This window comes from Phyllopteryx taeniolatus, chromosome 9, assembly GCF_024500385.1.
Source record: "Phyllopteryx taeniolatus isolate TA_2022b chromosome 9, UOR_Ptae_1.2, whole genome shotgun sequence".
Taxonomy (NCBI): domain Eukaryota; kingdom Metazoa; phylum Chordata; class Actinopteri; order Syngnathiformes; family Syngnathidae; genus Phyllopteryx; species Phyllopteryx taeniolatus.
Window position 1 is genome coordinate 13148324 of NC_084510.1, and position 22963 is coordinate 13171286.

The 22963-nt window shown below is 41.6% G+C and overlaps 1 protein-coding gene across 2 annotated transcripts in view; it reads left to right on the top strand.

Annotated features, from left to right (window-relative positions):
• The window catches only part of LOC133483807 (rac GTPase-activating protein 1-like), a 52912-nt gene extending 31935 nt beyond the window's left edge, over nucleotides 1-20977 (top strand). The window contains exons 17-20 of one of the 2 annotated variants that reach the window (XR_009790202.1): nucleotides 17239-17349; nucleotides 20326-20436; nucleotides 20543-20644; nucleotides 20884-20977. Coding sequence is in view for 1 of the 2 variants with exons in the window: in XM_061785560.1 (XP_061641544.1) it covers nucleotides 17239-17308 (70 nt within the window). In the remaining variant the exon portion in view is untranslated. The remainder of the gene's footprint in view (nucleotides 1-17238; nucleotides 17350-20325; nucleotides 20437-20542; nucleotides 20645-20883) is intronic. The other variant, XM_061785560.1, reaches the window with a different exon arrangement.
• The last annotated feature ends 1986 nt before the right edge of the window (nucleotides 20978-22963 follow it).

Here is a 22963-nt window from a genome sequence, read left to right on the forward strand (position 1 = left end):
CCCATATCAACATCTGCCCCTTAAAGCCCAGGCTTATGAGTGGCCCTCTTCGGTCATGTGCCATTCTGCCGCGAGACTCAATCGACCTGTTAATGGTTCAGCAGTCAGCTGAGCAGCAACAAGGTTGGCGGCACACAAGATGTCCCTGGGTTGGAAATACAAAAAAGACTTTACACAGCCAAAGGGTAAGGGTCCAAACAATTTAGTACAATGCAAAGAGTGTTTGCTGGCAGCGAAGGTGCTGAAACAGTCGATGTTAAATCTGAGGACACATCTATAGGTACAGAGCCTATTTATGCTAGAAATTATTGGCTGCACGCTTACACAACACTGCATACACTTTGGTTTCATACATCCCAATACAGATACACACCCAGATCTCCTTCTAAACATATAGTTGCATTACACTTAGTTGCACCGACACAACAAATACACAAAATATCAACATAGGCTGCGCTGGGAAATTCACTTTGGATGCGCTCTCTGCACCCCGGAACCTTCGGTAACTCAAAGGGTTGTTGGAGTGTGCCGTTCAATACAACCAGAACTGACACATTCAATATGGCAGATGTACTGAGGTATCCCTGCCAATAGCCAACACGTTCATTAGTAAAGTTATAGAAAATGAAGCATGCACTGTCTCTGAGTAGCGTAAACACAGGGCGCGGTGAGAGCATTGGACTGAGTTTCCGAATGCACCTAGACACAGAGGCGAAGCTAGGATTGGTCCGAGACTGCATGACGTCACAACAGGAAGCAGCTTTGGCCACAAAATAAGTGGACGAAAGCTTTTGCGGGCTTTTTCGTACAGACGCTGTTCTGAGCCACCCGTAGTATTTATTAGTATTTTATACTAATAAATACTCAGTATTTTCCTATAAATTGTTAAACTTTTCATCTGGCCTCATCATTGAAGAATCACCTCGACCCAAATAAAAGAACCATATAATAGAGGTATGAACGGCCGGAAGGTTAAACCCGGGCCGCGACTTTTTGTTTCTTTGACTTTTCTTTGTCTTTTTACCTCTAACATTTATGTAGGCGAGCTGTAACTGCAAGCAATCAAATAGCCTACAATAAAACGGGGAAGAAGCGCCAAACTTCTGTGTGTCTTTTTATGGCTAGCGGGTAAAAATGATGATGACATGGTCAGCTTTAGTTTCATATAATTTCTGATCCAAGAACAGTGTTATGAAGTGAGGTGTAGAGTAAAAATATGTCTAAACATGTCCTTGAAGCACCAATTTGGGTGGAATTTTTATTAGTTTATCAAGTATACCCGAGAGTTTGAAAAGGTAAGATCATGTTAGACTCATAATGTATTGTTAAACTTGAACACATGCATTGGCTTTTGAACAGTTTCATCATCATCATTTTTTTAATGGAACATTGATGCCATCACTTATCAAGGTTGTCATTTGAAGCACTATTGTCTAGATTGTGCACATTTATCTTTAGTTCCACATGGTATACAGATATAGTGTAACAAACAAATCTTTTATTTATTTGCATTTCATTGTTTTATTATCAGTTTATTATTCGTGTAAAGAACAAATACAGTAAGTGGTTAATTCCAAAATAATGATCTATGGTTTTAAGATAATATAATTTGAAATTGCAATTGGTTATCTTACTTTAAGAAATACATTTGTTACACTACTATTATATTTTCATTAGTGTAACTTGTAATTGTACTTGTAATTAAAGTAATATTCCCAATATCTATATCTGTGTAGACCTTTTTACATTCCAGGTGTAATTTCGCCACGCTCACCTTTAAACCTTCAAACAATTAAATTATATTACGTAAAAGCCCCTATATTTGAAGACTTGATTTTCTTTCATATGATATGTACTTTTGAATTATTTTTGTGCAGAGGAGTGAGGTGAACGATTTGCAATAAGTCTGGATTCATATCTGGGGGACGTGCAATTTAGTTCTTCTGCTCTTCCAGTCTCAGCAGAACTCCCTTCTTATTCCCTCTTTCTCAGAAATGTCCAAGTACTGAATAGAAATTTGACCATGTGTGGCCTCTGATGCCAGTGTAATTCTCAGCTGTGGACAGGAGAAACTATTTCACTCTGCATTTAATGAACAAAATGAGAACTCTCTGTAGAATGGACGTAGAACTGACAAGGTCAAAGTTGAACAATGGCCTTTCAACAGCTAATTGGCTGATCTTGCAATTCCTCCCAGAATCTCCTACTGTTAGAGCCTTCAACTTTCTGTGTTTAGTCTTCTTCTGGTATCGGCTTATATAGCAGCTGACTGACCCTGATCCCCTGTATGTGTCATTATAACAAATTCACAACCACTCATTTTTAAACCTTTTATTTTGAACAACTAATCCATCCATCCATCCATTTTCTTTTACCGCTTATCCCAGCTATCTTCGGGCGGGAGGCGGGGTACACCTTGAACCGGTCGCCAGCCAATCGCAGGGCACATACAAACAAACAACCATTCGCACTCACATTCACACCTATGGGCAATTTAGAGTCTTCAATCAACCTACCACGCATGTTTTTGGGATGTGAGAGGAAACCGGAGTGCCCGGAGAAAACCCACGCAGGCACAGGGAGAACATGCAAACTCCACACAGGCTGGACTGGGATTTGAACCCTGGTCCCCAGAACTGTGAGGCAGACGTGCTAACCAGTCGTCCACCGTGCCGGCACAACTAATCCAATGAAACATAATAGATAAGAGGATGTACAGTATACATCTATCGCTTCAAAATTCAATGTCTTCGCAAATGGAATTTACTACTTGTCTTTGTAAAATGACAAGGATTAAATTAAAAAGGGAGTGACCTTTACCATATCTGCCCCAGCCTTGGAAAAAACATGGTCAGAGATCAGAACCAGATTAATCTGGGTTTATGTTGGGCTCCTTTTCGTCTTTGCTAAAGGGAAATTTTGAAGTGAACAAAAGGGCCTAATCCTCCTGCAGTCAGGTTGCAGGGACAAGTTGCAAGATAAGACTGGGACATAGATAAGACCCGAGACCCCGGCAGCAGAATCACAAGCTGTAAAGGGTGGGAGATCTATGGACTTGATAGAAAATGAAAGGTTCTGCAGCTCTGGGTGCAAGCTTCCAGGAAAATTAATCACATCGAGGCCCCTAGAACATCTTCCCCGACAACTGATGACATCCTTGGAGAGCAATTGGGACAAGGGGGTTCTGTGTCAATAAAAAAGGGTTAAGTCGAAGCCACATGTTGGAAGTTACCTCAGCAAATCCCTCTTCATCTTTTATTCACACCACTTTCTCCCTTTGCTCTTCATAAACTTCACACTAATGTGTTACCCTCTGACATCACGTTTTGAATAAATGACAGTAACTGCAATGTGAGCTCTTCAATACAGTGGAAAATACCCACTGGTACCCATCAGCTGCTTCTGGAGTCACAAGGGTCAAAATGCCTCATACGACACCTTCTTCAGCTTGATGGCTCCCTCACTGCCAGTGCCCACCAACGGATTTTGGAATTGCCGCCATGACAGGCACCAACCACCTTACGGCCACAGCGCTGGTCGCCGGCTTTAGTGGGGAATTGAACCCCTGTTTTTTGTTGTTGTTGATAGAATACTTTGTATTCTTTCAAAGAATATATTGTATGTGCCAGGACTATTCAAAACACGATATTCTGATTATTATTGTGATTATTGAATAAGAATTAAACTGCATAATTCATCAATGTAAGGGTGCCGCCATGTTTGCCAGAATTACAGTCAAAGCACAAGTAGCTCCTGGCCTGCTGATACAGCGAGCTATTGAACTGTGTCGGCTGAGAAATTTTGAGAGCGATTGATTTAATAATTTGATCCCGTGTATGGATGAGTGAGATGGAAAACATGCAGTGGTCATCATTGGAATAATAATAACAACAATAATACAAATTTCCCACAGCGCTTTTCTCACTACCCAAAGATGCTTAGCATAGGTGCACACAGTCAAAGAGATGAGGTGAAAGTCTGCTGGGTTCCACCTTTGGATGCGGTACGAGGGCTCGCTGGTGATCGTGTTAGCGAGGCTCCATGGCCTAATTTTTCAGTGTAAATCTTCCCGTTCTTGCATTTTAATATGGCGTCTTTCACTGCGCAACTACACAGCCTTGTTTAAGTTCACCATAGGTACCGCTAGCCCAAAATTGCTGACACATCGCACAATGCAACGCAGTTCCTAAAGCATACAAGCTTACACGTGCAAAAAGACTAAACTGTTGTAAAGTGATTTGCTAGCAAACACACCATGTTATTTCTTCACTATAAAGTGTGTTCTCATTTATTTCTATATTATAAAACAAGGTAAACATAACTTCAATCTCACACTGGAACAAAAAGCATTTCCATTTATTTCAATCAGAAACATGACATTGATTCATAAATGTTTTGGTTCAGCAATGGCGTTATGGAATGGATAAGATTTATAAACCGAGCTTCCAATATATATATATATATATATATATATATACTGTAGTTCTGTATATTTTATACTGAGTAGTTATTACATTTCTAAATCAACAAATTGTAATTCTTTGTTTGAACAGGTAAGGCAATTGAGAACAATTTCTCATTTACAGTGCAATTTAGGGTTCAGTGTCTTGTCCAAAGACCCTTCAACAGTGGACTGTCGGACCAACCCTCCGGTCAGAGGACCACGCGCTCTACTGACTGAGCCACAGCCACACCAAGATGGGGCAAACCCCACCAGATGGTGCTGTTTTATCACTTGCTGATACATTTAATATTTGATACAGAGCATTTCTTCCTTTTTTTTCTTTTTTTTACTAATTACTTTGCAATATGACCCAGTGCTTCACTGGCATATGTGATTGATTGCGGTGAATACTCGGGACAGAGTGCCGTCATTTCGCGTTTTTCATATTGGGCTTTGACTTCTTCCCTTTAAAAGATAAACATGGAACTGAGTGACATGAGAAGGGAACAACAACTTTGATTCTCTTGATTGATGCTTTTGAATAAATCAGTTGCAAAGTTTTATATTGAAGTTGAACCATGAATGATATTGAGAGAGCTAGAGAGAACTGTAGTTTAACTGTTACCTTAGTGTATGGTATCCTACCAATCTTTTCCATATGAAAGTGCCACTGCTTCATTATGCACTGAGCAGTCAATACTCTAGCAAAAATACAATAAGTGCTATGCCAGAATACCATTGGATGTGACCCCAGCGTGTTTATCAATAAGCTGTCACAGAGAGGAGTGTGATATTAGGTCGTTATTCTATAACAGTCACTGTTCACACTTGCCTTGATATGCACCTTGCTCAAAGTGTCTAGTGCTCACACTCTGCAGACGGCTTGCATCTACTTGCAGTAGTGTTCTTACTGCTCCCACAGGGGCTTATTAGAGGGAATGGTATGGCTTCCTACTACCTCAGCACACTACCTTGCTGTCTATACAGCACAACAACCAATGGAGAAATGGAAGAGAGATTCACAATTATCAGGCTCTTGTTGCCTCTCGCACACTGCAGTGGCTCTGCAGCAGATTCTATTCGGTTTGCGTGAAATGCAGTTTTTTAAAGGCTGTAATTATAAAAATGTTTTGAAATGTTATGTCCTGATTCAAAGATGTACTCTGTGAATCTGTAAACAGTCTTGAATGGTGTTGTTAGCCTTGAGTAAAAGCAGAATAGTACCTGCAAATACAGTATGTATTAATGGCTGCATTTATATAATTATTTTTTGCCTTCTCTACACTTACAATAGTGTCTCATTGGCGCATACAAACAATATGGTGGTGTATGTTCCATTCTTTCACACCCTGAAGATATAGCATCAGGAGCAAATGGGGGTTCACCGTTCAGTATCTTGCTCAAAGACACTTTGTCAGGAGGGAGAAGTGTAAATCGAATTTCCAATCTTTCAGTTACGAGACAACATACAGGGTTGGCACTGGGTCATGAAACCTCAGTCAATGTAGCTAAACAGTATAGAAATCTCAGAGCCACACTTGTGTGTAGTTAGCCACAACATCACGTGTGTTTATGTGGCAAAACCTTTAGCCACAATCACCCAGCACTGAGAAGCCAATAAGCTTTAACGATGTGGGCCCAATTAAAACTACCTAGTCATCAATCAGGAGCAGGGCTGAACAATATGAGAAAACACTCTTAATTGTGAGTTTTCTTGTGTGTATGTTTGTTTTAAACAAATATTGCAATTGCGATTTAGAATGCAATTTTTCGGGAGGAAGTATATCTTCAGCATTATTCACTTAACACAAGAAATGAATTATTCAATCTAACCAACAAATAAACAACTCTTCCCTGTAGGCCAGGCCTAAATGTTGTGATGAATTAATATGAAGAACAAATCTTGATTTTACTATGGAATTGTAAAACGAAAAACCTTCAATCGCAGTAGTATATCGATTTATTTATTGAACTTGATGCCTTGTAAAAATTTAATACTGTATAATTTATGCTCTTGTTTGCCTTGGGCCCCCAAATGACTAGCGAGTTACGCCCTGGTTTGATCCTACGCTGCCGCCGCCGCTCGGCATAACAACCAAAGTGGGATTAGCTGCTTGTGTATTAATGAACAAGGCAGCTAGCGAGCTGCGAGAACTATTGTGAATTGCAAGACACATTGACCATTGACACTTCAAACACGTCACGGTAATAAATATCCATCCATCCATTGACTGTACTACTTATCCCCACTAGGGTCGCAGCCGTGCTGGAACCCATCCCAGCATATCCCACCTATCTTTGGCCGAGAGGCGGGGTACACCCTGACCTGCTCACCAGCCAATCACAGGGCACATATAAACATACCCGAAGAAAACCCACGCAGGCAAGGGGAGAACATGCAAACTCCAAATAGGCGGGGCCGGGGATTGAATCCCGGTCCTCAGAACTGTGAGGCAGATGTGGTAACCAGTCTTTCACCGTGCTGCCAGTAATAAATATGCATGCTTCAATTCGGCCTCCCTATGCGCCACTACCCGCAGCTGGGAAAGCCCGTGAGCCTGAAGCGAGCAGCGGCAGGACGGCGGATAAAAGCATTTTTAGAAGTGGGGGAAAAATTAAACCATTAACATCGTTCACACACGGCAGAATGAGCATGCTCACTTTAACTTTTATCATGAAGGGCTTTTGAGTTTTGACGCAGGCAATTTTGATTCGCCAGCGTGGCGAACGTGGGCAATATTTGCGTTGCCACATCAGCCATTGGTGAGGTGCCGAACGGGAAGCGCCAACCCTGACATATTCTGCTTTCATTTTCTGCAGTGACAGGAAACTGTTTAAATGAAATTCACACAAAGGTGTCTTTATTAAAGACTGCTACTGGTCAGAATGAGTGTATGAACATTTCTAGCTGCCTCCAGCTTTTTCTCTTTTGCACCATGTTTAGTTTCTCTCCTTTTTTTCTCCTTTAGAAAAAAAAAAGACTAACATTGGAGATGCATCTCATGGGAATTTTGGCAGGAGATTCTGAGTTACTGTAAGCCATTTCCCTTGTCTGGATAATGGGATTTCAAGGGACATTTCGTGTGCATCCTGGTTAATTGGACATCAAAAATAGCATGTACAGCATGTGAGAGACGAGACTTATGAGGATATGTCAGCAGAGTCTAGACTACTGCTTTTACCCCCCATTAGATACATTATTGTCGGCCAAGAAAAGCTTCTAATTCAATTTCTCACTTTAATTTGCAAAGGGAGGTTTTACAAGGAAGGTAGCAATTTGATTTCTACTTGGGCCCCATTCTTTCAGCTGCTAATTATCAGAGACTTAATGAGAACACAATAGTGAGTCTAGAGGACTTCATTGCAATCAGTCTTCTTACAAAGGCAGATGAGACCAGCTTGAACTTAACAGCTATTAAAAGGTCAAACACTCCAGTTGAAGTGCAAGTCAAACTCCCTAAATGTCATATGATTTCCAATTAAATCCAATTTTTGGGTAAAAAATGCTTCTTACATATTAGTTTACATAAGTCACACAAGTTTTAAAAAGTTTTTCCAAAACAACATGTTACAACAGTCCAGTGTAAACAATCACTTGGACTCTGCTCCTTCCAGACTGCTCACCACAATATGGCTATCTTTCGTTACTGTTCTATTTTTAGTACCGGTACTACTGCACAGACAGAAATAACAACCATAAAAACACATGCTAAATTTAGCTTACCCTCTTGCTGTGCCTTACCTCTGGATGCTGCAGTATTCCATACTCTGCACTCTCCATTTTGTTGCTGTGGTCCATTTCGATGCTGCCCTCAGTATCGAGTAAAATCTCCTCACCATGGAGAACCCACACATGGCAAACTGAGCTGGTACTGTATGCTGAAAAAGTGCTACACAGCAAGTCAAGATACTGAAAAAAAAAGGGTTTTATCAATGTTTACTGCAAAGTGAGGTGGGTGTCCATATGTGTGAATGTTTGTTTGTTTTTGTTTTGTTTTTGTATTTATGTGGCCTCACATCTTACCTAAAGTCAGCTGGGATAGCCTCAACCTGTGAGGACAAGTGGTACAGAAAACGGATGGATGCTGGTGACAGTTTAGAATGGATTAGTTAAATTATGGCGATTATGGGAGACAAGGAACATGTTTTGAAGAAATTACACATTTTATACTTGATCAAAGTCACTGATGGTGTAGTGGTACACTCGACTGACTTTGGCGCAGGCAGCGTGGGTTCAGTTCCCACTCAGTGACGGTGTGAATGTGAGTGCGAATGGTTGTCCGTGTCTATATGTGCCCTGCGACTGACTGGTGACCAGTTCAGGGTGTAGTCCGCCTTTCGCCCGAAGTCAGCTGGGTCGTCCCGCGACCCTGACCAGGGTAAGCGGTGTTGAAAATGGATGGATGGAAAATGGATACTTGATCAATAAACTAATGATGAACAGGAAGTCTCAGTTTTGCTTTTCGGTCTTCCACATCAAGCGGGCACGCACACACACACACGCAAACACAGTCACATCTTTTAGTCTGTTCCCTTTAAAGTGTCCTGACTTTTGCCATGCCTATTTCTCCAAGGCCCCATATCACAAAGCGGGAATGAGAAAGAAAAAAAGCATCAGCATGCCACCTCTACCAGTCTGTTGGATTTGAAGTTTATTAAGTATATCAAGCCACAGCGGCTCCCTCGGGACATTTGCAATCCAGAGCTCCACTTGTTGTTGCTTCCGCTAACATCAAGCTGTCACAAACACTTTGCTTAATTTGCAAAGCAGTGCTCATTGGAGAGGCAGGAGGGGTGAAGGGGTGTTGTTGTGGCTCATGGGGTTGGGCGGTGCTGAGTGGGTGTTGGTTGGAAGGTCTGTTGTTTGGGTTGGTCCTTTGATAGAGCAGGGAAGGGACTAAAAAAGTAGGAAACAAGTTCCATTAGCACCAACAATTTGCATGTATTTTACTGGGATTTCATGAGACAGACCAACTCAAAATAGTTCATGATTGTAAGTGGAAGAAAAATGATACAGTATGTTTTACAATATAATTTTACTTATTAAAAAATCTAATCTAAAGTATGTGGCGTGCAAAAGTATTCCTCCTCCTTATCTAACATAGATAAAATCCAGTGCAACTAATTGTCTTCAGAAGTTTAGGTAAACAGAGTCCACCTGTGTGTTATCTAATGCCAGTATAAATACAACAATATTTGTCAGAGAACATTCGTGAGTAGCACCATGAAGTCAAAGGAACACACCAGACAAATTAGCGGCCAAGTTGTAGAGAAGTCTAAAGCAAGGTAAGATTATGCATTATCTTAACCTCTCAAGAGTATTTTTCAATCAATCATCCCAAAAAGGAAAGAGCATGGCACAGCTGAAAATCTATCAAGAAATGACCTGACACGCCTGGCAAGAAGAGCTTTTATCAGAGAAGCATTCAATAGGCCCATGGTAATTCTGAAGGACTTGCAGAGATCCGCAGTTTAGGTGGGAGAATCTGTCCACGTGACACCCATTAGCTGTATGCTCCACAAATCTGGCTTTTAGGGATAAGCGGAAAGAAAAATACCATTGTTTTTATGGGAAAGACAAAATGTTATGGGAAGTACCTTTTGCAGTTGCCAAAAGCCATGCCAGGGAAACAGCAAACGTGTGGAAGAACGTGACCTGGTCAGATGAGACCAAAATAAGTTTTGGGCCTTAATGCAAGACGTTACGTGTGGCGGAAAATAAACACTGCTGGTCTCTCTTGATGGGAACCTGGGTGGAACCAAATGCAATACTGTACAATCTCAGATGAAAACCTGTTGCAGTCAGCATAAGATTTCAGACGAGTTCAGACCTAAAATTCATCCATCCATCCATTTTCTGAGCCGTTTCTCCTCACTAGGGTCGCGGGCGTGCTGGAGCTTATCCCAGCTATCATCGGGCAGGAGGCGGGGTACACCCTGAACTGGTTGCCAGCCAATCGCAGGGCACATACAAACAAAAAAGCACTCACATTCACACCAAGGAGCAATTTAGAATCTTCAATCAACCTACCATGCATGTTTTGGGGATGTGGGAGGAAACCGGAGTGCCCGGAGAAAACCCATGCAGGCACGGGGAGAACATGCAAACTCCACACAGGTGGGGCCGGGGATTGAACCCCGGTCCTCATATATATATATATATATATATATATATATATATATATATATATATATATATATATATATATATATATATTTATATATATATATATATATATATATATATCCCGCGACCCTAACCAGGATAAGCGGTTTTGAAAATGGATGGATATATATCTATAAAAAAATAATTTTCTCACCCGGGGGGTATGTCCTTTAAGCTCTGATCCTCTACCAGAAGCCTGGGAGCTTGTGGGTTCCACGCAGGATCTTAGCTGTTCCCAGTATAGGGTTTATGCCATGGACAGGGCGAGACTTCCGGCAAAAAAAATTCTGCCACTGCAAGTACTTCCGGGGCCCACATTTGCCATGGTGTCAAGGGTTAGGCTTTTGTAAACGCTATCTGCCAATCAATGCTACGGCATGCTCTCAAAGTAGGTTTCAGGTTTCAGCGAACAAAAAGCAGTTCTGTCGATCATTGATATGTGCCTTTTTCTTTGTCGTAGCCGACTGGTTAACACATCTGCCTCACAGTTCTGAGGACCCTGGTTGAAATCAGGCCTCGCATGTTGTCCTCGCGCCTGTGTGGGTTTTCTCTGAGTACTCTGGTTTCCTCAAACATCCCAAAAACATGCATGGTAGGTTCAATGAAAACTCAAAATTGCCCGTAGGTGTAAATGTGAGTGGGAATGGTTGTTTGTTTATATGTACCCTGCGATTGGCTAGTGACCAGTTCAGGGTGTACCCCGCCTCTTGCCCGAAGATAGCTGGGATAGGCTCCAGCACCCCTGCGACCCTAATAAGGATAAGCGGTACGGAATGGAACCAATGAGTCCCAGCCCTGGAACAATGAGAACCTGCAACTTTTCATCACGTGATACAAATAGCGTAATCCTCCGCTCTATCACATTTCTTGCTATATTGCAGACTTTTATTGCAGTTGTTTATCTATCTTTCATACTGTTTGTACAATATTTTTATGTAATCCAATGTCCTTGCTCTCGCTCAATTTATTATGTGTTTCGGTCTGCCACAATAGCAAATTTATTGGAACAAATACATTTCCCTAAAACTTTCATGATAAAAGATAGCATTGTTGATGTTTTATGCCACTGATATAATGATATTAATGCATAGGTGTCGCAGATGTGTGCATCTACGGAGCCAACGCCATTCTGCCAACGTCTCGTTCCGTTGTGAGAGACACGCCGGGTGTTACCACAACAATGAAAATTTGTCAAGTCCGGAAAAATGTCTCAATTGAATTTATGGAACGATAACCTGCTGTACTCTGCCTCTGATTGGCTACTGGCTAGCACCAAGACAGAACTTTTAGTGCAGTGATTCCCAACCAGTGTGCCATGAGCGCTCTTCAGGTGTGCCGTGGGAAATTATCAAATTTTACTTAATTGCTCAAAAAAATTCTATTTACAATAAATAATGTATCTTTGTTTATCTATTTATGCCAGTGAGGCATAGTGACAGACAGAACACTTGAATGGCCTTCTATTAGATGGCAGGAACTACTCTGTAATTAATGTATCCACTTTCTGTGACACTTTTGTTCGTTGGTGTGCCGTGAGATTTTTCAATTGTAAAATATATTCCCTGGCTCCACAAAGGTTGGAAATCACCGTTTTAGTGGATAATGATTAGCTGAAGCACTTCAGCAACACACAAACACACATACGTAGGTCAGCAATGCTGTGAGTCTGTGGACGCAGATTGATCATGTTTTATTGCGTTCCTGCTCATTTTTGTGTGCCCCAGACGTGGAACGCACATCAAGCAGATCCCTGTATGGGTTATGAGTTAAAGGCTTTTTATAAAGCCTATAACTCATGACCAATCATACATTATGATGCGAGTGATGAATTGGCTCCTCTCTTAGCCTCACAAGCAAACATCAACTGCATGTGAATTTTCAGCTTCCTTCGGGCACACCCACAAGATGAGGACCCATCAACTAAACCCCCCGCCTCCCCGCCCCCACACACACACACCACAAAAAAGACCGACTGTCCCTGCTCCCGAACCAGATATACAATTTGTCAGCTGGAAAACATGCATGGAGGGGTGAAGGTGGAGGAGTCTCCCATCTGGTCTTACTATACCAGCCACTACTCAGTATGCTCTACCTGGGCTCATTTCACCCTCCAGCAGACAGGAGCGTCTATGTGGGCCCCCTTAGTGAAAGACCTGAGGCCATCCCACCCACACTTGTGCTCGCTGGCTGCCTGAGGGCCGGCTCAGACTGACAGGGCCAACAGGACAGAGACTTATGGGTCCAGATGTGTTCACGCTTGTCATTACCGCTGCATGCTCATGCGCTAATGTAGGGTTTGGCCATCACACTCAAAATGCAAGTGTAACATCTCCTCTCAGTACAATAAGATAATACTGTATAACCTTTTACGCAGTAAAATGGATTATACATACTCCAGAATTAAACAATTTATTCCCGGATTTCTTTTTATAACTATAGACTAATTATGTATCATAAGGCTGCTGGTTGCAGAGGGTAAATGGACTTTAAGTGATTCTGCGAAGCTATAAGACAATTTATAAGCCTGTGGAGCAGAACTTCTACAATGGCTTGAGGTCATGGTGCTGACACAAGCAATGATCCTGCAGGATGGTGTCACTCGCAGGACATTAATCATGTGGGAGAAAAAAAATGTCTGACAAGCTCATTTCTGGTGTCTTTCATCAAAAGCTAATTTAACCACAGATGACAATTTTTTTTGTTCTTGCTTTTCCATCTTTTCTTTTGTATTACATGAGTGAAATTCTGTCAGCTTGCACCAAATCCTGTTTACACTCAATGGCCACAATATTAGGTACAGCCCACAATTTCATGAGATTCAATACAAAAGTCTTATTCATAAGTCTGCATATGATGATAATACAGCTTAGCATAGTTAAACATTGTCAGAGAAGTATTCATTTCATAATGTTAGGTCTATTTTTATGGTAGACGTTTTTACTGCCGTGATGTTGAACGGCAGCATTATGCATCATCATCATCTTCATACAGCTGATATTTTTTTCCTCTCATGGAGAGTTAAATAGAATATATTTCTATGTATTATTCACATCTCAGAATGATGCAGTGCAGTTCTATGCCACTGCAAATGACAATCACCATCATACAGTAAGTGTGCAGTATCCTAAGTTTAAAATAATTTTATTGGAAAATAAACCACAAGCAAAAAGGCAATATTTACAAATTTGACGTCATTCATAACTTCTGCGATTTGCTCAAATGCTCTGACGTAGCAAATTTTGGGGGGAATTTAGAAGATAAATCCACAAATGCAGCCATTTGGATACAGCTCTTTTACAGTAAAGAATTTTGTAGGTGTACCTAAAGGTGTGACCAGTAAGTATATACTGTTGCAAAAGTGTTTAGCAGGTTTTGACAGGGATAGAAAAATACTGTAGGATTATGAAAAAAAAGAACACACAAGAATAATAAAGAATAATTTTTGTGAAAATCCTTGCAGAATGTCCTTTTCTTGAAGTTTGCTTCAGTATTTCTGTCACACATGAAAACTTACAAGTGACACGCGACAGACTACTTTCTATCAGTTTCAGTCAGCTTTTGGTCCCAATAGCAAAGCGCCATTTGATTTCCCAATGACATGCCTTCCTTTGATCTCACAATAACACAAGTACGTATATTGTGTCCTTGTCTTTCAATTACACACACGCGCCCGAGTGCACACACACACACACACACCTACACACACACACAATTGTGCCGGAAGCCACAGCTGGCACTGAATAAAAAAGAGAGAAGGATAGCGTCAAATTCAGTGGATTTCTAGTGTTTTATTGAATTTCACGAATGAAGAATGGCAATAAGGAAAAACTAGAATTGAATCAAAGGGACCTCATAATGTCATTGTGCACAAATATATCTGGATTTAAATACATGAATTGCAATGATTTCTTTACAGCTGTACAGTTATGCAAAATGAAGGTTTAAATATGATCGTAAAACCAGTCTTAGAATTATTGTCATATGCACGGAAAATAAATTAACAATTCAATTAAGATATTGACAATGCCGCTCCCTTTGATCCACAACAATCATGTCTATTTGCATACGCCAAAATCTGTGCACGGCACTCACACATAAGTGAGCGTGAGCTGTTTCTTTGTTTTGCTTGAGCAACCTGAGGCAAGGGCCTTGCTTTTGTACTTATGTTCCAATTATGCATCGCTTTGAAACACCTACAAAGCTAACAGCATATGCTATCTAGCTTGTGGTGGGGCGCAACTGTAACACATTTATTTAATTTTACACAGCACCTAAAAATAGAAAGTCTGTGCATATCTTCTGGAAAATGTGTTTTGCATTTTCATTGATAATGTTGCCTTACGATCAGCTTGAGGGACCATTCTTTTATAAAATTTAAATCTAAAGAAACCTAAATTTTTATTGTGTGTGTGCATGAGTGTATATATATAAATATATATATATATATATATATATATATATATATATATATATTCATTCATTCATACAGCTTATCCTCTCTAGGGTCGCGGGCATGCTGGAGCCTATCCCAGCTACCTTTGGGCGAGAGACAGGGTACACCCTGAACTGGTCGCCAGTCAATTTCAGGGCAAATAGAAACAAAGAACCCTTTGGACTCACATTCACACCTACGGGCAATTTAGAGTCTTCAATTAACCTACCCTGCATGTTTTTGGGATGTGGGGGGAAACCGGAGTACCTGGAGAAAACCCACAGAGGCACAGGGAGAACATGCAAACTGCACACAGGTGGGGCTGGGATTTGAAACCCGGTCCTCAGAACTGTGAGGCAGACCCTCTAACCAGTCGTCCACCGTGCCGCCACATATACTATAATGGAAGGTGCATATATATATATATATATATATATATATATATATAAATATTTATTTATTTATTTATTTATTTATTTATATATATATATATATATATATATATATATATATATATATATATATATATATATATATATAATAGAGAGGGTCCGGTTTGGAGGCCTCAGTATTTCATCTTTGCTTTTTGCTTCATCAAGCTGTGCTTTCCAATTCTCACTGGAGCGGTTCGCAGCCGAGTGTGAAGCGGCTGGGATGAGAATCAGCACCTCCAAATCTGAGACCATGGTCCTCAGTCGGAAAAGGGTAGAGTGCCCTCTCCAGGTCGGGGATGAGATCCTGTCCCAAGTTGAAGAGTTCAAAGAACATCTTGGGGTGTTCACGAGTGAGGGAAAAATGGAATGGGAGATCGAAAGGTGCAGCGTCTGCAGTGATGAGGAGTTTGTATTGGTCTGTTGTGGTGAAGAAGGAGCTAAGCCGAAAGGCGAAGCTTCTCAATTTACCGGTTGATCTATGTTCCTACCCTCACCTATGGTCATGAGCTGTGACCGAAATAACAAGATACAAGCGGCCGAAACGGGTTTCCTCCATAGGGTGTCCGGACTCTCCCTTAGAAATAGGGTGAGAAGCTTGGTCATCTGGGAAGGGCTCAGAGTAGAGCTGCTGCTCCTCCACATTGAGAGGAGCCAGATGAGGTGGCTCGGGCATCTGATTAGGATGCCTTCTGGACGCCTCCCTGGTGAGGTGTTCAGGGCACGTCCCACCGTGAGGAGACATCGGGGACGACCCAGGACACGCTGGAGAGACTACGTCTCTCGGCTGGCCTGGGAATGCCTCGGGATTCCCCCGGAAGAGCTGGAGGAAGTGGCTGCGTAGAGGGAAGTCTGGACTTCCCTGCTAAAGCTACTGCCACTGCGACACGACCTCAGATAAGTGGAAGAAGATGGATGGATGGATGCATGTTTATTATTGTGATAGCAGTGATTAGTGGTGTCAAATTGCACTACTTCATATTGGAAGCTGTGTCCAAAATGTTGACATTCTCATGTCATTGAATTAAAATATTAGAAACAGCGCTCAGTGTGCTGGTGTGCAATTCTACATCAGAGCAGACTACAAGCACAATAATAAACAGATCCTGTCGAATGGGAAGGCCTGTAGTTCCAAAATGGTCGATTTGTTTCGTTCTAGCTAAAAAAAACCATGAAGAAAATGGCAATAAGTGGAATCTCATTTTCATTTGCACATTTGCATTTACTGTTTTTTTTAATGCAGTATAATAACTGTTTTGAGTTGTACAAGTACAAATCTCCTCACCAAACATCAACAAATCCTCATGAGCATCACTCACCATTGGAAACCACTTGACCCAAAGTTGGGCCAAAAAGATGGGAGTTGATGAGAAGCCTCTCGCGACCACATGCCGTTTGGAGTGGCAAACTGCACCGGCTGCTCTGAGCTGGCTGTTTGCATCGGTGACACCAGCGCTTGCATTAATGCGTAACCATCACTCTCTGCTGCATCTAAATGTTTCATTACAGCCAGAGAGCAGACACAATTTCGCGGCCTATATAGGACCGCTCACTAGCTAGCGTGCTCTCTTGAGGGAAAAGTAAAGCATGACAAATTGGAATAAATGAGAGACGACGAGAAGAGAAGAGATGCAAAGGGGAGAGTTGGGCGATGAAGCCTTTTCTCCATATGGGCGTGCAAGAGGAATATTTTTCCTAATATCTCTATCTATTGGCAATCTAAAGTCTCACACCCCTTTTCTCTGTTTTTATCCATCTGCATTAGGGGTGACCAGACGATTGCTGTCACTTCTGCTGAGGCTTTTGACAAGAGACTGAAACTTGATAAAAATTGAATTTTGTGACTACCACGACCGAAAATATGGATACATTGCAGGTAACTTCATACTTTTTAAATTTAATTTTCAATAATTATACTAGGCACGATGTACGACTGGTTAGCACATCTGCCTAACAGTTCTGGGGAGCGGGGTTGAAATCCCGGCCCCACCTATGTGGAGTTTGCATGTTCTCCCCGTGCCTGCGTGGGTTTTCCCCGGGTACTCTGGTTTCCTCCCACATCCCAAAAACATGCGTGGTAGGTTGATTGAAGATTCTAAATTGCTCCTAGGTGTGAATGTGAGTGCGAGTGGTTGTTTGTTTGTATGTGCCCTGCGATTGGCTGGCGACCGGTTCAGGGTGTACCCCGCCTCCCACCCGAAGATAGCTGGGATAGGCTCCAACAGCCCGCAACCCTAGTGAGGATAAGTGGTAAAGAAAATGGATGAATGGATAATTATACTAATTATGATCCTTCAAGCAGAAATTAAATGTACACCATGCTGTATATACTCTTTGTTGCACAACATACTGAAAACCAGATCCATGCAGGCATGCAAGGACAGATGTCAGAGCTTGGGTTGGGGGGTGTGCCTTGTTCCAGGGCACCTCGCCAGTAGTCAGGAAGCAGACCCTCAAGTTCCAAAGAAGGTATGGATTGAGGACTGTCATTTATCATAGTTCAAAACTGAAGTCCTTCCAGAGAAGTTCCTGTCACCCAACACGTAGCAACAACTAAAACTATAACTGCTGGTAGCAGTATCTGATGCTCATGATTTAGGAAATTACATGTTTATCACAGCCGATATGTTTGAGACCCATCTGAATTAGATGAAAATCCATGATATTCATCCATGTAATTAAAAAATATATAATTATACCCCACCCACACACTTTGAACACATTTAAACATCTTAAAACAGTCTTTTAAACACGCAAATATACACAAAACAAACAAATAGCAAGCATAAAATGTATATGGAATCCTATATATATTGTAGTGTCTGTTTACATGCATGTGCCTTTAAGAGGCGGGGCCTGGTGTGGTGACTCGTGACATTGGCGAGTCTTTTGATGTGAGTGTCTGGGAGTCAACTGTGGCCGACAGCAGTTCCTTCGTGAGCTTGCTCATTGTTTTTTGTGTTTTACTGTTCGTCGGACCTTCAAAAAGGCTGAAAAATGCATCGCCGACTGTATTGTATTGACTATATTGTAAAAACAAACTTAAAAAAACACTTATAATGACGCTCATTAGCGTGTATGCACACCCTACAATGTCTGGACTTGGATTTGCCATCACAGAGGAGACTGAGACTGAGATCTGAGCAACTTCTGTGTGATGCAGATACCGTAACGCCTCATGCTACCACGAGTGGCGAGAGAACCGGAAACATGGAAAACTAATCGCCTCTTGGAAAAGTTGTCATTTAAATAACAGCATGTGAAATTGAACCACAATCATGGGTGCAGATAACAACTTTGCTCTGGTTCTCAAAGGAGTACTGGAGGTTGTCCCTTTGTGCTTATTTTATCCTCAACCCACCAACCTCGCTAGATGAACTTTTAGCTGTACACTGCAGTGATCCTTACAATTCTTTTTCACAAAAGCCACATTGGCAGAACAAAATTAAGGGGAGCGACACTTGTACGTTAACATACCACCTTCACATATCACCTTTGCAAATGTTCATTTCTACAGAAATTGGAAATCCCACAAGAAGAGAAACACAGTCAATACATTTTCAAGAATCACACAACTTTAATCCTTTAATTTGATGTTATTTAAGGATCATGTGACTTATTGTCGGCGGCACGGTGGAAGACTGGTTAGCACATCTGCCTCACAGTTCTGAGGACCCGTGTTGGCTGTCCACCAATGTTCACCATCTAACCTGACAGAACGAGAGGATCTGCAAGGAGGAATGGCAGAAGATTGCCAAATCCAGGTGTGAAAAAAAAGACTCATGGCTGTATTAGCTCAAAAAGGTGCTTCTGCTCACTACTGAGCAAAGGGTCTGAATACCCTATAATATTTAAGTTTTTATTTTTTAATAAATCTGCAAAAAATCTAGAATTCTATTTTTTACTGTCAAAATGAAGCGCTCTGTGTACATTCACAAGGAACACGTGAACTTGAACTATTATAGCAAATGGCTCCAATATGACAAAGCGTGAAAAATGTAAGCGGGTCTGAATACCTTCCTTGCCCACTGTACTTCCTGTAGACCCATTCCTATTTAGACAAGTTTTTGGGCTGTGTATAAATTTGTATTTTTCTTATCAAATGGGGCAGAACAGTGTATAGTTTAAAAACTAAAAGTTATAGAGTCTTACTGTTTGTTGCCCCCAAACTGTGGAATGCACTTCCTTTTGAGTTAAGAGCTGCCTCTTCAGTGGATATTTTTAAGAAGCAGTTAAAAACACATTACGGTGCAATTGTTTTTGATTGGTTTATACAGGTACTCTTTTTTTATTTTTATTTGAATGATTTTTTTCTTTTATCCACTGTAAAATGTTTTGCTTCTTATGTTTTCTTCTTTTTAGTATGACTACATTTGAACTATGTGAAGAACTTTGTGAAAAGTGCTGTATAAATTAAATTGACTATTAAATTATCAACATCCATCCATCCATTTTCTGAGCCGCTTCTCCTCACTAGGGTCACGGGCGTGCTGGAGCCTATCCCAGCTGTCATCGGGCAGGAGGCGGGGTACACCCTGAACTGGTTGCCAGCCAATCGCAGGGCACATAGGAACAAACAACCATTCGCACTCACAGTCATGCCTATGGGCAATTTAGAGTCTCCAATTAATGCATGTTTTTGGGATGTGGGAGGAAACCGGAGTGCCCGGAGAAAACCCACGCAGGCACGGGGAGAACATGCAAACTCCACACAGGCGGCGACTGTGAGGCTGACGCTCTAACCAGTCGGCCACCGTGCCGCCTAAATTATCAACATTTCACACAAAATGACCAATCATGACTTGAAAAAATACATTACTACTTGATAAACATTCCCTCTCCTCACCCTCAGCCTCAGCCTAAAAACCACATAGTCTTCAAATCAATGAAGCACAGCGCTACTCTGCAATGGGAGGTGTGTTGCTGTGGCAACAAAGACCTTTCCTCTCCTTGCTCCTCATCGGTATGCATATTCTATTAGGCATACTCACCCTTCCACCGCATGATGCCAATCAATCACAGTTTTGTCTCATCTCTGCCTTCTGATTGGCTTGTTCCTCTCTTCATAGTATTGACCTTCACAAAGCAGCTGACTGCTTGAATGACAATGAGGAGACTGTCACCTGTTCTGATGTCAGTGTATGACTAAGACAGAAGATGGAGACAGAGAGGTGCAGAGAAACCACACTTGTTGCCAAACGGGGAACTGTTTATATGCAGTTTTAACACTTTTTACATTTGGACTCAATTATTGATTATGTAAGTTTTACATGGGCTTGTGCGTGCCTTTGCAGTTGTTTGCTGTCTCCTGGTCTGAGTGTGTGTGTGTGTTTCTTTTTTCTTTGCTCCGTTTCTCTGGACATAGCAGTTAGAGACATATTGACGATTTTCTTCTCTCTCTTCTTCCAAGCATGGGAGCCCGACTTGTCTGCTTCACTGATCTCCTGAGGCCCACTTCCGCAGTGTGAAAGAGAAAGTCTGGAAAAGTGCATCCTGATTATGTGGTCAGTTAGCGCCTCTCATCTCACTACCTATCTTATCTCTTCAAATACAGTACCTCAACGTGAGAACAGTCATGTGGAGGGGAAACATTTTAATTGGTTGTATACAAATTCTTGGGTCTCTGGTGGGCCTGTCCAGTGCACACACATGGAGTATGAAATTAAAGACCGTGTGTAAAGTGAATTCAAAGATATGTTTCTAAATACATTATACATGTTTGAAGATAATTGCTGACAACAAGAGCAATGTATTGTGGAGATCCAGAATATAACTGTTTTTCACCATTTCAGTTTTCCTGAATTAATTTTTTAGCGTGTCTAAAACAAGACCCAGTAATGCACTTGACCGAGCTCCACCAAGTATCAGACAAGTTTACTGCACATGATTAGCTAACATTAGTTAAACAGCAGACCAGCTAAAAATGACATTAAATGAGATAAAACAATACATTTTCTTTAGATTTTTGTTGGGGAGAGGGGGGTCTTTCTTGCAGGGCTCTAGAAACACCCCTGCCTGGAGATCCACTTGGATCAGGGAACACGGGCTGCTCGCTGTCACTCTCTGAGGGGAACTGTCATATTACCATCTCTCCCTGTCTGTCATTCTACTGTACCTCAGCTGACTCTTTCCCTTCATTGTGTTTGCCTGGCATGATGGCACAATACAGAAAAATGTGTTGTCAGTGTAAAAGACCCTAACAACATTAATAAAATAAATATGGTTCGGTCCATTTACAGTACTTAGCGCATTAGTTCACAGATGGATCTGCCTCATCCAGTATGGCGGACATTCTGCCATATCACAGCAAGACGGATCCGAACACTATTGACAAGTGTCATTTGGTGGCAAGCTGATGAAGATAGAGAGGTTTCTTTACTCATATCATCACTGTACTTGTTGCATGACAGCAAAATTGACATACATTTCCACTTAAATGTACAACACCTAGTTTCCCAAATCAACATGTTGTATTAAGAGGAGGGGGGGATTCTGTCCCATGCAAATGAGCCTCTGTTTACCTGAACCCTTCTACTGGGCCAGTTGGCTTTCAATACTATCACAATCTTTGGCGGAGCTAGGGCATTGCGACCTGTTCTCAAACAGCCCCGCGTCTGACGAGAAATGTGAAATCCCATAAAGACTAATTTTCACCAGTGGAGGTAGCATTTCACCAAGCCACCAAATTGCACTTGTAAACTGTATGTATTAGTGTCACTTTCCGTGCATGTGACGTGTGCAGTGAACACATCACCACTGGGTCACAGTGGGGCAAAATTCAGAATGGCTTGCTCAGACACATTTTTGGATATATGTAGATAACAAAAGATTTACCTGGTTGTTTATTTTCACACATGACATGACATGACATAGGTAGGCACTCCAGACACCCAACTATTTTCATACAAGCAATTAAAAAGTAAAATTTCCATATCTTTAATTTCAAACCTCTTCTTACCCTTGTCCTATGTTACCTAGCTGTATTTGTTGAGTATTTCAATTTGAATTTTTTTTGGATTATGTGTGACAGATGGGTATGTGATCAAATTTATTTGTATCCATTTTCTGAGCCGCTTCTCCTCACTCGGGTCACGGGCGTGCCTATCCCAGCTATCATCAGGCAGGAGGCGGGGTACACCCTGAACTGGTTGACAGCCAATCGCAGGGCACATAAAAAACAAAACAATCATTTGCACTCACATTCACACCTATGGGCAATTTAGAGTTGTCAATTAACCTACCATGCATGTTTTTGGGATGTGGGAGGAAACCGGAGTGCCCGGAGAAAACCCAAGCAGGCACAGGGAGAACATGCAAACTCCACACAGGCAGGGCCGGGGATTGAACCCCGGGGCTGAACCCCGGTCCTCAGAACTGTGACGCTCTTACCAGTCGACCACCGTGCCGCCCATTCTATTCCATTTTTCTGGAATTTGTCATTTTTACGCTACGAATTGTAGCTTTCTCTTCTTTTTGATTCTATTTATTGT